At 36.3% G+C, this 13,737-nt stretch overlaps 1 protein-coding gene across 5 annotated transcripts in view; it reads left to right on the top strand.

Annotated features, from left to right (window-relative positions):
* The window catches only part of LOC149799678 (uncharacterized), a 258,855-nt gene that overhangs the window by 126,336 nt on the left and 118,782 nt on the right, over nucleotides 1-13,737 (top strand). For all 5 annotated transcript variants that reach the window (XM_089959030.1, XM_089959026.1, XM_089959027.1 and 2 more), the window contains exons 6-7: nucleotides 603-682; nucleotides 9,039-9,119. In XM_089959030.1, coding sequence (XP_089815156.1) covers nucleotides 603-682; nucleotides 9,039-9,119 — 161 coding nt within the window. The remainder of the gene's footprint in view (nucleotides 1-602; nucleotides 683-9,038; nucleotides 9,120-13,737) is intronic.

Below are 13,737 nucleotides of genomic sequence, written 5' to 3' on the forward strand. Positions count from 1 at the left end.
AAACAGCAAAGATCGTGAAATGCTGTATCTTAGTTTGCCTGCAGACCAGGATATGTGTTGTTTGTTCTACTGATTACTCCTAACAAACTGAACAGATCAGATCTGCTGACACGTAATGCGATGGTACATCTGAGTCTATGCAGTTTGCAGATGGACTCGGCTTATAAGCTGGTATATACTGTACACACACATATACACACTCACAGACACACTCACTGTAAATATTAGTGTAAAAGGTTAAAAGGTCACAATACTTTAATCTTTTCATTTTTTAGGTGTATTTATGATAAAAGTAATAATTCATACAAAAATCCGCTTAATAAAAGAATTGCAGCGTCTTAGAGTTTATTGTAAAGATATGTTTTTATTATTATTTTCATATCATGGTGATAAATGGAAACTACATGGTTAGATTGTTCACGAAGACAAGGAAGACCCACACCCAGCTAACTCTCTCCACAGATATACATGCACACTTTCAAATGCTAGTTATCAATTGCCCTATGAATCAGTCCTTATCATGAAAGTTAAGATGATCATGTGCTTTTTTTTAGCTATACTAGTGTAGATGTAATTGTCTTATCCTGTTTAAATTTTTACAGGGGCAGATAGAGTGTGATAGTGAGACAGTGTTTGAATTGGCAGCTCATGTTTTACAGGCAACACATGGAGATTACACAGAGTAAGTTCTTATTTACATCTTGTTTGTATTTATCTTTGACACACCCGTCCATTACCACCCCCAAGGATGGGAGACATGTTGGTTTTGTGCTGCCTTTCCATTGATCTGATTGTCTGTTCATCCATCCATCCCAGTTTCTTGTAAGCCGCATAATTAAAAATCTATCGAGCCAAACCAGACCAAATTTGATACTTAGAGAAGGTAAATGAGTCCCAAGGCCTGAATATTGATAACTTAACTGGGTTCCAAGACCTGATTATTGATAAATGGGTCCCAAGGCCTGATTAGTTATAGCTTAAGTGAGACCCAATGCCTGGTTTGTGATAAATGAGTCACAAGGCCTGATTAGTGATAACTTAAATGGGTCCCAAGGCCTGATTAGTGATAACTTAAATGGGTCCCAAGGCCTGATTAGTGATAACTTAAATGAGTCCCAAAGCCTGATTACTGATAACTTAAATGGGTCCCAAGGCCTGAGAAATGATAACTTAAATGGGTCCCATGGGTTACGTTACTATGGCCTTACTTTTGTGTGTGTGAGTAGGGCTTGATTTAAGGTCTTTTAAGTTTTCTAAGTCCCGTAGAAAGCAGCTACCCTATATCTAGTCTGAGTTGTTTCAAAAAATTCCAGTTTTCAGTAGGCAATACAGTCTAAACTTCCACCCCAATATAAATGTCAAAATATCTAAAATGGGGTAGGAAAGGTCAGAGGAAACTCGGTTTGCAGTATTTGACATTCAACTTAACTTAAGAATCTAACACAATTGGTAGAGATTTATACAACATCATTTTGAAATTTGATTTGCAAAATCCTCATTTTTTCTAAACCTTTTTGGTGAGCAATTGAATCTTGGGAATTTTATTGAGTAGCTTCAAGACTTATCGTTGTTTACAGTTGTATCTGAATTATAAGCGAATATAAAAGGTAATTGAAATAAATTAATCTGCAGTCAAACGAAACTGAAACAATGGGATGCATGATCAAGCTTGTGTTATAAGAATGGCAACTGTATACTGGGGGATTCTATTGCTAGGGACCTCAATAATTTGTGAAAGCCATGAATATTTGTTAATATCATCATTTTTTTTTCTAAATTTGGTAATGCTAACCTCCCCTTTCTCAGAATCCTTGTTCTTGGCTTTCAAGTGAAATATTCAGGCAGATATGTAAAAAGTTTTTCTTTTCATTGCCTGTGCATTACTTTTGTATCTCATTACAATGCTTTAGGTGAAAAGTCATCATTGCATCGTTTGCTCTTACTTCAAACAGGAGATGCTTCTCATAAAGGTTGTCCAAGTGCACTTCCTGCTTGCATTATCACTGCTGTAGTTGCATCAAATATAGTTAGGATGGAGTTGTTTGCCAGCACTTTTAGCAATTTAGGTCAACCATTTTATCTTTGTGCAGTGTGCGAACACAAAGGAGTTCATTTCAGCATAGAGAACTTTTGTCTCAATTGAATGTACTTGTTGTTTATGCCAGGCAGCAGTTTTGTTTTATAAATCATAAAGATAAATGTCCTATTTCACCCTGCAATGAAAAGATGTTAATGAATTGTTGCCCATATTTATAAACTTGTTTCCCAGATATACATTTCAGGTACCATATTTGATGTGTTATCCACTCATGCCTTAGTAAATATACATCCTATTTTGGGTCAAAACTAATAAAAATGTAGAATGCTGACAGCATGTCATAATTCCAAACATGTGTTGTGGGAGGAAAGTGGCTGCTGAAACCTGTTAAGAGCATCATTTTTATTAAACTTGTCACCCTGTGTCTGGTGTCTCCATTACTAACTAATTTTGTTGGTATAATTAGTCAACAATTTTGATGTTATGTGTGCTTTATTCAGCACAACCACGTTGGAAGAGAAGATGAGACCTCAGGGGGCAAGGGACAGTTTTTATGCACAAATTTAATGCTGCAATCACTAGTATAGTATGAAATATCATAAAAAATAAAATACACAAGTGAGGTCAGCAAGGTCCAAATTTTAGGATACCTAAATTAAAACAAAGCATAAGATTATCCACTTGACCAGAGAAGCCAATGGCAGTTCATAGTAGAAGAAGTTTATGAACCCCAGCCTCAAATTTATACCTGTAATTTTCACTTCTGAAGGTCATTTTTGACACCATGTGATGCTCACAGTGTAAGCACAAGCCCTTTTCCAAGATGATGATTCTGCAAAACCATGTGTACTAAACAGTCTGATGCAGTTGATAACAGTTGTCATCCAAGCTGTTTTTGAGATATTCTACTTGCCCCAAACCCACATGTTTACTGCTATGGGAGGCCTGCTCTTCTTCCTAGCTGACTATTTGTATTTCACTATATACATACTGCAGAGTAACTATGGAAGGTGTACATGTCTGACATCAGTTTCAAGAACAACACAAGCCTGAAACACCTAGTTCACAAATATACCTGTATCTTTAATTAGTAAACAATAATAGCTGAAAAAGTCACACCATAGCCTTAAGTTAAGAAATATGCCATGGGGCCAATTTATGAAACTATCCTTTGCCACCTCAGTGGAGAGCTCTCGGGATATATAAAGGGAGCTAACTCTTCAAACATGTCAATACACATGATAATAACATTGTTTGTGAGTCATTTGTTGTGTGCCTATCAGGATGAGGTTAACTTGAAAAAATGAAAACACCAAAATGTTTAGCCTACTGGTTATAGACCAGAAGAGTTTGTGGAATGAATGGCCTGTGGTCTCACCTTTGTTGTCTGATGTCCATCCATCAGTTAGCACAAATTTGTTATTACTAATCCTTCAAAAGGGGCCTTGAGTGGCAGGGTGGTTGAAAGCAATCACCATTTCAGATCACTGCCATCTTGCCCCTGTCTTTGTGGGTTCAAGTCTTGCACTTGGCTAATGTGGGTATGTGAGAAAGCTTGACAGTAGGTTCTTGTGGGTCACTGGTTCTTCCCAGGGTTTTCCTAGGCTCTTCTGCCACCAGTTATACTGACCAACATGTATAGCCTATCCTATGCTGCAGAATGGCATTAAATCCCATAACAACAATAACTCCTCCAAAAATACTTGGAGAATTGCATTGAAACTTATACCCACATTCATCCCAAGTTGTAATTGGTCCGAAATGAAAATGATGCAGCACCGGCATCCAGTATAACCACCACAGCAGTCACCTAAAACATTTTGTTGTCAGTACTCCGGATGGATGGTCATATCAGCATGGGGTTTTCACGAAAGTACTTCTTGTGATATTTCGTTGATCATAAATGAAAATGGCATAGATTCTATGTCCAGTATATCATTGACAGCAGTCATCTTGAAAATCTTACTATTACAACTCCTGAAAGGAAATTCTTTTTTCACCAAAAGACCTGTGATGTCTAGTTAGTCCTAAATGAAAATGGTTCTGCTCAGACATCCAGTATGGCTGCCACACTGGCTATCATGGAAATCTTGTTACTGCTGCTACTCGTGAATGGATTGCCACATCAACATGAGTTTTTCCCAGAAGATTCATTGTTATATCTTCTTGATCCTAAATAGAAACTGTGCTGATTTTACTTGCAGTATGAACATGGGTGTTTTGTTGAAGGACATTTTGTGGCGTCAAGTCGGTCCTAAATTAAAATTTGGCAATATGATCTCTAATATGGCCACCATGACAGCCATCTTAAAATATTGTTATTGCTAAATCTTATGAATATTGAACTGGGCTTTTCACCAGAAAGCTGCACATGATGTCTTGTTGATCATAAATGAAAATTGTGCTGTCCAGACTTCCAATATGGCTACCACTGTGGCCATCATGAAAATCCTGTTATTGCTATACCTTTTGAATGAATAGTCGTATTAACATGGGGTTTTCACTAAAGACTTCTTATGATGTCTACTTGGTCCTAAATGAATATGGTCTGTTCATCTGACATCCAGTATGGCCTGATATCACAGCAGCCATTTAAAAATCTTATTGTTCCTCCTGAACAGAAAACATATCAGCAGGGGGTTTTCACAAAAGGATTTCTTATTATTGATACTAAGTAAAAATGTTGCTAAGTTGATATCCATTGTGACCACCATAGCAGCCATCTTGAAAATCTTTCTATTGCTAATCCTCCTAAATAAAACATATCAACACGGGTATTAATGAGAAAACTAATTGTGATGTCTTATTTAGTGCTGAATGAAAACAGTCTTGACCTGACTACAAATATGGTTACCACAATGAACATATTGAAAGCCTTGTCTAAAATTCTCCTGGATGGATATTTAGATAAACTTGGGATTTGACCAAAAGTCTTCTATTGGTGTCTGGTTTGTCATAAATGAAAATGATACTGATCTTACTTCACTTCCAAATATGGCTGCAACAAAAGCTGATTTGAAAATCTTATCACTCGAGAATATTATAGATGGTTTCACAGAAAAATGAGGAAAAATGTCTTATCTTGAATTCCTGGAAATTCTTCTCATGACTGTGTAGTGTCAGCCCCTTTGAGGGACTCTTACCTTAACATGGTGGGTATTTTGTCATATATTCACTAATTTCTGTTAGAGTTGGAGATACTGGAAGGTTGGAAATTGCACATAAAGACTTTTTAGTTTTTAAATTGAACATGTGAAAATCTTTTTGTTCTTGAATAAAAGAGCTGAGGAATTCCTTTGATGTAAGGAAATTTCCTCGGAAGTAAAGCAAGACTCTTGCCAGGACAATTTAGATGTTGTGACTGTAATCAGCGATGCCTGTTGAATGTTCTGTGACAGTTGCTTTGTTAACTAACAAGCAAAAAGAAAAACTTCAAGAATTTATTTAGAAAACCCAATTTGAGGAATACATTTTGAGATGCCTAATAAAACTAGGGCCAATATGTATCTTGATAACAGTCCCTATTTGACTATATCACTTTGTTTAACTCATTCTTGATCAACTGCTGCCCCATCCCAATCCCATCATTTAGCTGGATTTTGTTAAAAGTTTCTGCTGTTGCCTCACCTCTTCACTGTGTCAGCAATACCATATGTACTCATTAATAAGTTGAGTCAAAATGCAAACTGGACAGACCCATATCTTGTATCACATAGTGTGCCATCAGATCTGAGTCTGTGCAGTTTTGTTTGGAGGAATCAATAGAATAAACAACACAGACCCTGATCTGCAAGCGCGTTATGCTTCTGCAGATGAGGATCTTTGTCTCAACTTGTAAGTGAGTATATATGTAAGTTAAAAATTATCAGTGAGTTGAAACATTTGAGTCATTATGTGTAAGAATATAATTGGATGTAATTGCTTACTAACTGCAGAATTATTCTGCTAGGTGTTGTGGTTCTGCATCTTCAGTCATTGTTCTACCATACATACTCAAAAGTGTAAACTCAATGGCTGATATGAAAACTTCAATTACCAATATTTGATTTATAGAAGTTTCACTTTTTTGTATTTAAAAAATTCTGTATAAATTTGGGGTCTTATCTTGTTTAAGAAAAACACATACTGATATGAAAATTATTTAAAATAATCAAAAGATACTAACAGCTAGAGCAAATTAGCTTCTTGAACAGTGTTTGTTGCTGAACAATCCTTGTCACATTTCTTTGTTTGGGAAGTTTTACTATTGAATGCACATGAATGAAAATTCCTTGGCCAACCCAATGCATCATCTTCTGCTTTAACATAAGCACAAACACATACACATGCACACATGCACACACACACACACACACTTTCCCTAATTTGTTCCTCTTGAACACTTCATTATTTGCAGACTGACCACATATTATTGTCCCAATAAAGTCATTCATATTTAAATTGAACCGCTCTGATACTTGCCACTTACAACAGATGGTCAAAACATTTGGTTCCAAAAGTGTCTGGCTTAGGGAAGTTTATGCCTCCTTGTGTATATTTCTCTTTCATATTCTGGTAACCTTTGAACATTGTCTGTCAAGCTGCCTTCATGTGGGCTCTACAAGTTGGTATGTAAGGTACACAGAAAGAGAAGCTGTTAAAGATCTCCTGACTTGTAAGATATATCAGTCAAGTACAGTGGGCCAGAAACAAGTGGCCTTCTGTTAGCCTTTCTTTTATACTACTCCCCATTGTTGTACAGTCAGATTAGTGTGTATTCAGTGGATAAAGGAGACAAGGAATTCCATGGACAGGAATTTTACTGGTATAAAACAAGCATCAGATAAGATTTTCAGAACACCGAACAATGTAATTCATTCTTCATTATGAACTATTAAATTGTCTTTAGTATTGCAGAACTCTGTTTATAACAAAGCTATAGTATTGGATCCCATGTTTAGGAAATCTCTTATTTAAATATGGGACATACTTCAGTATAAGGTGAGCTTACTTAGAACACTACACTTTAACAGTTCCCTTGTATAGCAGTATAATGATTGTCAGTTTTTGACTGCATTAGTGATGTCTTTATTGTTACATTGGATATCTTGAGCAAATTTGATGCATTGAGGAAAGCTCTCTTTTGTTTAAGGATAACATTACTTCATTACATTATTTCTTCTATGAGAAAGCTGGATGTCAGCTTTGTAAATGTTGTGAAAGGTTGGGTTCATTTCACTGTTGTGCCAGGGTCAGAATTTTTAGGGGACATAGTGTCCTCCTTTCCAGTCTTTTAGGGAACATTGAAAATTTTGAGGGGACATAATAAATGTACCATAATAAAACATAATCTAATATCTGTTCTCAAGACTATGTTTACATTTCTTACCCCTTTTTCATCAAGTAACCTTTGGAAATTTTAATGTTCAATATTTGTGAAAATGTCTAAAGATAACATTTCATTTCCCATCAGTAGACACAGTTGAGTTATTCACAGAAACTTCTTTCTAAGAAAAGCATGCTGACTCTACTGTATCTAAAGTGTTTCCAGTTATTGGCTAATTTTCTGAAGGGCTTTTCTAAGCAGAATCATTTCATCATGCTGATTCTTGTAATGAGGTCACTCACTATACATTATAACACATGCATGCAGTGACTGAACCGCTAAAACTGTACCAAAATTGTACCAGTCAACTGATTGATTACTTGACAGTCAGCATATTGATTCCACGTGCAATTTTGGGGCTTGCAGCAGCGTTACAAAATAATGTTCAGAACCAGTCATAGGACTATCAGCTAGACTGAAAAGAAATATTATTATGAGGACATCAAAACAGGACATGCAGGCTAAAATCAGAACCAAAAATTCGAGCACATTGTGAACACTTTTAGGGGACATTGTAATGCTGGAGTGTTCCCATGATGGTGCAATCTAGGCACAATACTGTCAGCTTGTATTTGGACAAGATTACATTGTATAAAATCTTACAGAAATCTGTAGAAGATGGAGTGTGCTTATCATTGGAGAAATAATGTACTTGTGGAAAAATGTACCAGCAGATCAGGGTCTATTTTATGTGTTCACCTGATTACCCCTAACAAACTATGTAGACCCAAATCTTTTGATGCATCACTGAACAGCATATATAGGTCTATGCAGTTTGTAGTTGGACTTGAAGCAAGCATAGATGGCATACATTATGGAAGATGTATTTAAGTTGAATTTCTATGTTAATATGCTGTAGATTTGTCTACTTTACCTTTGAATTACCATATATACTCACTTGGATCCAACTGAACACTGCACAGACCTGGATCTGCCATCTAAGGATGCACAGGGAGATCTGGTTTGATATAGTTTGTTAGGAGTAATCAGCTATTGTTTGCAGAAGGACCCAGTTTATAGGCACATGGTACACATTGGTAAATTACCTCAACAGTATTTCCAGGCCTAATATAGGAATCAAACCATTAATTAATTTCTCATAGAACTTGATGTTTATATATTTAAATAAATATTAATTTCTTTATTTGACTGGCATACAAATCACATCTTTTATTCATCAGAGTTAGTGATTTTTTTCTTCAGCCTAGAAAAATGGGTGTTTTACAGCATTTTCTTGTACCTCATGCTATAAATAAGGGACCCCCAGGTCTGCACCTGAGGACATAGCCTCACACTTAGAGTGTACATGCTGTTTTGTCATTGGGAAATTAAATATGGACTATCAAAAGAAAAGCAAGTATTTTGTTGTCATCTATAGTATATAGATTGAACTTTATGAAATGTATAATGGAAAAATTAAATCCATTTACAAACCAATGAGTGCATCATAAAATATTAAAAATAAAAATAAAGTAATTTACTACCAGCACACTGTTTCTCTGGCTGTACAGTAATTGTCTGATACCTGTTGGGTTGCATTTTGTCAAGTATATATGGTAAATGACATACAAATTAGTATATTTGTTTAATGATAATGAACAGGATATTGGACATGATTTTTGCTTTCTGTTTCAGTGATGAAACAGCCAGGGCAGATTTGAAGAGATTTCCCATACCCACAAGTGCCCTTAAAGAACACCCATCAATAGCTTATTGGTAAGTACAGCTTCTGTAGGATGTGATACAGATCTTTCTTATCTTCATTTCAATTTGATGCAGGAATTCTCCCATGATAAAACAAGGGAACCAGTCTGATAAATTTGTTCCTTTTCAAGGGGTGATCTTATTGTAAGACAAAGGTATCCTTTAGAATAATGGAGGATAAGCCTATTATCATGTATGGTTTATCATGGAATAAATGCATTGTTTGTACATTCAAATTGATTTTAAGATGCTGTATCAGTTTTGGAGTACAAGAACCAGAGCAGAATTCTTTTGAGAGAAGAAAAGGAAAATTGCATTCTGCTATCAAATTGCCTTCAGGTTAATCTCTGTGCATAAATATGCAATACCATATTTGAAAAACAAGTTTTCATGTCTGAGCTTCATTATAAACATACAAATAAATAGCCTATAGATTCAGTATTCTCCATTTCTACACTTAATTTCACAGTACAACCTGATTGAAGGGGCTTAATCAGCATCCTGTCTGTTTTCAGCATCACCTTTAGGCACAGATCTCTTGTTGGTATTCCCAAGAAAACTGATCAAAATCTGCTTCCAAATCTTCCAGAATGAAAGGAGAATTGTGATAGGCATTAGCCATTTTGAATTTTCTAGTTTGCTTGTGTTGTAAAACTTTTTTTCTACTTTGCTGCATGCATGGTTCATTATGACAGTGTTTATTGCAATAACCACTGACCCAGATAAATTTATGTTCACAACCATTTATGGCAAGTTGAAGTACCCAGATGTATAAGCTGCTTTCCTAAATTGTGGCAAAAAGCTGAGACAACCACAATGGAACCTGCACCGATCGTATGACTTATGCAACAAAAAGCAATTTAAGGGTTAAGAATACCGGCAAAGTGTCTTAAAGAATACTCATCTGTAAGATTGCTGGTATGTAAAATAAGGTACAGATCTTTCTTATTTTCATGATTGGGCATTTAAAGTTGATCTATTTGATGTATGCAGATACCCTTACCCACAAGCATCTTATTATAATATTGCCTGGTTTTAAGTACTGTATGTAAATACACTCACCCAACCACAGACAACATATCGCTTACAACCACAGACAACATATCGCTTACAACCACAGACAACATATATCATACAACCACAGACAACATATAGCATACAACCACAGACAACATATTGCATACAACCACAGACAACATATCGCTTACAACCACAGACAACATATTGCATACAACCACAGACAACATATCGCTTACAACCACAGACAACATATCGCTTACAACCACAGACAACATATTGCATACAACCACAGACAACATATCACTTACAACCACAGACAACATATCGCTTACAACCACAGACAACATATCGCTTACAACCAGTGTAAAATCTGTCATCACATAATGCTCCAGCAGATCATGATCAAACCTTTTCTTAGTGCTTGAAAACTTAAAATAGAATGAAGAGGGAAGGCTCTGGCCTAAAATGGCACATGATATGACAGCAGAATCAATACAGTTTGTAGTTGGGAGTATTTACACATGGATAAATACAACACAACCTATGGTAGATAAAGATAAGGATTTGACTCATCTCAAGACGCACCTTATCAAGTTCATCCATTTTATCTATCCATGCATAGTCTAGTATGAGTGTATTTGCTTCCTGTGATGTAACTGGTATATATTATGAGTTAAATGTGAGGTTAATGCAGAGGCAGTTGAGGATGTAGGGGAGACAGCTGTGACTCTGCTTTCTTTCCTTCATGGGAGGCCATACTAGATACTGTATTTACTTCCACACTAGTCTGATTCAACTGTGAAATAGACCCTGATCTGCATTTGCAAAATGCACAAGCAGAAAATGATCTTTATTGTTTGCTTTCATGAGTAGTCCTAATAATCTGTATAAATCCAGGTCGTCCAATGCCTCATCCCTCTTTGATGTTTGCAGTTCCATCCAACTTTGTTGGCCAAGTGGTCTTAAGCACTCACCTTTACCAGTCACAGTGATCTCACCGCTGTCTGCACATTGTTTGAGTCTTGGACTTGGCTATTGTGGACATGTGAGAAAGCTTACCAATAGCTTCCTTTGGGTTGGTGGATCTTGCCAGGGTTTTCCACGGTTCTTCCTCCACCAGTTATACTGGTTGCCATGTATAGCCTGTCATGTGCTGAATAAGGGGGATTAAGCCCACAATATCAATTCGACTTGTATACAAGTGAATACAGCAGATGATATTGTAAAATATTCATGAGATAAATAAGAGATGACATTCATTAAATAACAACAGCAATATTATATGCCTCAAAATGTCATGCAAGATATATGGCATATTGATAGATTCAGCAATTTTGAATCTGTGTTGTGAATTTAGATTTTAGTTTCTTTTTGTTGCCAAAGTGCAAGAACTTTGCATTATGCATTAACATTTTATGGGTAACATTGTTGGGTGTTATATCACAGTGATACATTACACAGTAACACTTTATGGGTAACATTGATGGATGTTATATTACAGTGTGACACGTTGCAGTAACATTTTAAAGGTGCCAATCTTTGGTCTTTGCATAATCATGAAGCTTCATTTGTGCATTCTTCTTGTGGTTTACTTTTCCACCTCTCATAATCAAGCCATATTGGTATTTGCCCATTCCACTGAATATGTTAACTTACAGGATCATGCAGTGGGAATGTGGCCAAGACATGTATTCTCGGGAATTCTTTTAGGAATATGTGACCAGCTTCACATGCACTGGTAACCTTGTCTGCTGCACATTCACATGGTAGACTCCATTATTCCTCCTGAGCCATGGTGGCTCAGTGGTTAGTGTACTGGGCTTAGGTTCAAATCTTGCCCAGGCTGGGCCAGGTTGTCAGCTTTTGTGTGTCAATTACTCCAAATACCTTTGCAAAATACATCCTTTCATGTGTTGATGTGCTGTTTCAGTTCTTTCATTACAGATTCTGTGAGGTGCATTATTAACTGCAGCATGCAACACTAGTCTAAGTAAAACAGGATTTCTCTATATTAAGGCATGATATCCTTTGGGGAGATCTCTGATTTTAGGGACCATTACTTGTGACCAGCGTCTGTAATAGTTTTCAAAACAGTCATCTTCAATTATTGGCTTAAGGACTACATGCAGCCTTTTCACTATCTTTTATAGTGGTAAGCTGAAACTGAAAAGTTGAAGGTTGGTTGCCATTAAACACAACAATTGTATAAAAAAATTGTCATTTGAACTAACAGAAAAAATAGATGGCTGATGTGGAAAAGTATACAGTAATTAGCCAGCAGCTGTTTGACAATGAAAAATGTGATATTTTGGTTCATTGATTGACATCTCGGGAATGTTCTGAATTTGTCACTCTCATGCCTTTTCTGAGTTTAATGTCTTGAAGTACCAGTCTATACAAGCCATTAGAATGTATTATTCAGAAAAACAGTTTCTTTTAAACCCAGGAACACATTTATTGCAATTTATTGTCATGCACATTTTAAAACCCAAATAATTTCTCCTAGATGTCTATTTCTGGGGCTGTTGGCAAGATTATTTTAATATTCTGTAGGGAATAGTGTAAAATATTGTCTGGTCAAAGTTTGTAGACTAGCTATTGTTGTAATAAGAGTTCTCTGTAATTACCAATTATTGCCAGCCAGAATGGTTGCCATGCTGTGCACCTACATTCAACAATTAATATATCATTCTAAAACAAATCATAGTTCCCAGACAACTTGTTGTCACCACTCAGTAAGGGAGGATATTTGGCTATGTTGCAGAATATTTAATTGAGACTGACAGGTTTCTGAAGGGTTGCCAGATTTCTCTCTTCTTCCTGTCAGTCAGTGGCATAGGTAATTGAATGAGGAAACCACTGTGATGAGACTACTGCTGTGATGGTCTTGATCAGAGTTACACTTGTCATTTGTATCCAGCCATCAATGCTTTCCAAATGCTCCACCATTAACTATGGTTGCCTATCTTGAAAAAAAACCAAAATCATTATTTTTAAAGATCTTGAAACCATGTTACAGATTTGAATAAGAAACTGCTAGCTCTGTGCTAAAGGAGTGTTACATATAGAACATGGAAATATATCTTTTTCATGCATGGGAATATACAGTTTCAGAATTACATTAATTCATGTCCAGTTTCCATAGATACTTGTACATTAAGCAATCTACCGCTCTGGTGGCCTAGTGGTTAGAGTGTCTGCCTTGGAAGCTGGAGGTCGTGGGTTTGAACCCCAGCCAAGTCATACCAAAGACGTCTAAAAATGGTACTAACAGCTGCCTCGCTAGGCGCTCAGCATTAAGAGGTTAGTGTTAGGACTGGTTGGCCTGGTGTCAGGATAATGTGACTGGGTGGGACATCATGCTACATGTCTGCGTCATGATGCCCTAGTGCTGGACATCACTATAAACTGCCACACTGCAGACATCATAGCGATATGACTGACTATGTTAAAAATCCTAATCACACACACACAATAAGCAATCAGGCAGTTGTTTGACTTTAGCTCTGTAACAAATCAGAATTTACTGTACTCATTTAATACTCAATGAAAAAATTGTTTGCCTTAATTGTTTAATTAAAGTTTATTATGATAAGCACACACTGATGGT

The sequence above is a fragment of the Sinohyriopsis cumingii genome, chromosome 5 (assembly GCF_028554795.1).
Source record: "Sinohyriopsis cumingii isolate HCF-2022 chromosome 5, ASM2855479v2, whole genome shotgun sequence".
Lineage (NCBI taxonomy): Eukaryota > Metazoa > Mollusca > Bivalvia > Unionida > Unionidae > Sinohyriopsis > Sinohyriopsis cumingii.